The 2,489-nt window shown below is 44.9% G+C and overlaps 1 protein-coding gene across 1 annotated transcript in view; it reads left to right on the top strand.

Moving 5' to 3' along the window:
- Nucleotides 1-169: 169 nt before the first annotated feature.
- LOC104169177 (short stature homeobox protein) overlaps nt 170-2,489 on the top strand; it is a gene marked incomplete at both ends in the record, with an annotated part of 4,629 nt that continues 2,309 nt past the window's right edge. The window contains one exon of the mRNA XM_009710011.1: nt 170-378. Coding sequence (XP_009708313.1) covers nt 170-378 — 209 coding nt within the window. The remainder of the gene's footprint in view (nt 379-2,489) is intronic.

The following is a 2,489-nucleotide window of genomic DNA, read 5'->3' as shown; positions in this document are numbered from 1 at the left end:
CGGGGCCGGCCCCGGGACCCCCTTCCCACCCGCCGGTTGCTCCCACAGGTTGTGCTCAATTTGGGGACGAAGAGAGGGGAGGGGGGAGACCCCCGTGTGCTGCGGAGAGAAACTTCGGAGAGGTGCGAGGGGAGGCTCAGTGTCGTTTTCCCCTTCCCACTCCCGACAGGGATCTACGAGTGCAAAGAGAAGAGGGAAGACGTGAAGTCAGAAGATGAAGATGGACAGACCAAGCTCAAACAAAGGAGAAGCAGAACCAATTTCACACTAGAGCAGCTGAATGAGCTGGAAAGACTTTTTGATGAGACTCACTATCCGGATGCCTTCATGAGGGAGGAACTAAGCCAGAGGCTGGGACTGTCTGAAGCTAGGGTTCAGGTAAGAGAAAGGCTCTGTTCCTGGAAACGTCCTCACCTCACTTCCTAACTGCCAGCGGATCCTAGCACAGTGCCCCGTTTCATCCAAAGCGGGGAGGTGAAGGCAGAGACGACACGTGTGATGGGGAAGCTGTTTGCAACTCCGCTGTACCTGTCCTGCCAAACAGTAATTCTGCTCTGGGAATATCCGACCGTGCCTTGCATTTCCTAGGAAGGTGGTTTGATTTTTTTTTATTTTTTTTTTTGAGAGGGAGGTGAGGTGGTGATAGTGTTGACAAGTCTCTAATAACCGAGCGACTCGCTATTTTTTAATTATTGTATTTTTCCTTGCAAAAGTGCCATTAACTCGCCCTTAATCCTCATTTTCTTCCCCCTCCTTCTTTTATGGGGCCGTTATGGAAAAAAAAAACACAGCCCAGAAAACAATCGCCGTGAATAAGGCTAGACGGTTTGGGTGCTGAGGGACAGGATTAGCCAGAGCCGGGGGAAAGGTGCCCACTCGGATTCATGCAGCAAGAGGATGAATGCATGGTACCCCAGCTGCTGGAGTCTGCCCCCGTCCCTCCCATCCCGCCTCACATACAGCTAAATACCAATTAGCCTTCGAAACCTTGAAAATAGGTCCGGGTTGCTGTAGTTCTGGGGCCATCAGAGCCAGCTGTTTGGGTGGCTCCACATCAATTATTTTAAAATCTGATTTTTGGTTTGATGCAGGGGAAAAACACACATATCCCCTGCCTTAAGCCAACTAGGGAATGCCTCCCCAAAACAGACGCCTTATAAAAAAACCCCGAAACCAAACCAACCTAGAAATAATTAATAAGGTCAACCTGTGGCTCTTGGAGCAGGCCTAGAGCAGGAGAAACCTGAAGGAAATCCCTTCTTAGGTTCTAAGTCTGTGCTTGGCCTAACAAACCTAAACCAACCCAAAACCTAAGAAGAAAAAGTCACCAAGCCGACCCCTCCACCGAACTAAACGCCTTCACACCAAGAAAAGAGATGCGCATGCATATGTATATCTGTCTGCACCTATGTCTATATGTGGGTGCACATAGGTGTGGCTATGTGGGCATAGGTGGACGTCTCCATGCCTACCCTCACCCCAGGGCACAAGGGGAAGATAAGAAACCCAGCCCCGAGCCGGAGGGGGCAGAGGGGCCGGCCTGTCCCCCTCCTTGAACCTGACCCACCGTGGAAAGCAAACAGGCAGCATCCCGCTCAGCAAGCCTTTGCCTGAGCAAGCGACTATCTCGCTTTAAACAACTGTCTCCTGGAGGCATTTCCCCAAATAAATAGAGTAGCTAGGTTGTTTTCTTTCTTTCTTTCTTTCTTTTTTTTTTTCTTTCTTTTTTTTTTTTTTTTTTTTATGGTCATTCCTATGCTTCCTTTTAATTCATTATGTGACAAGAAAAATTCTGCGAAGACTATTTCACTCCACCATCAATAAGCCCTTTTCTAAATAGGTCTATCTAATCTTGCAAGTTTCAGGATAGCAGGGGATATTGCAGGGGTTCAGAGTGCTGCTGGCCTGCTTTCTCCTGGAAGATTGATCTAACCACACCATATAAATTAATGAAAAGATTAAACTTTTGCTGAAGGGGACATCAACTCTTATGTCATCTTCCCAGATCTTCTTACTTGGGCTCTGTAATATCTTTCCAAGGCCTTGATGTACTGTTTCTATAAAAATAAATTACTTGTAATTGAATTCTGCACTCTTTCTTTCAAGTACTTTATTACTGAGCAGCACCTTAACAGGATGTTCATAGTTACAGGAAAATTGGTGTTTCAAGTGCTTACAGATCTCAAAAGAGCACACACACCAAAAAAAAAGAAAAAAAAACCAAACAAACAAAAAAACTGATTCAGCCGGAGATTATGAGAGAGAGAAAAAAAATTAATAAATTTAATCATCTTACAAAAGAGGTTAGCATGGATGAAAATAAAACTATAAATAAAAGAAATATCAAGAGGGAAAAGAGGAGAAATGGATAATTAATTAGGAAATAAGCAGAGCGCTTGATATCCATCAATAAATGGAAGCAGAAAAAAAAGAAGAGGGGGAAAGGGAAAGGTTTTTTTTTAATACTTTCAGAATTGTTCTCTAATTCC

This window comes from Cariama cristata, unplaced genomic scaffold (genome assembly GCF_000690535.1).
Source record: "Cariama cristata isolate BGI_N322 unplaced genomic scaffold, ASM69053v1 scaffold32201, whole genome shotgun sequence".
Taxonomy (NCBI): Eukaryota; Metazoa; Chordata; class Aves; order Cariamiformes; family Cariamidae; genus Cariama; species Cariama cristata.
The sequence above is the reverse complement of the archived record's forward strand: the minus strand, read 5'-3'. Positions and strand labels throughout refer to the sequence as shown.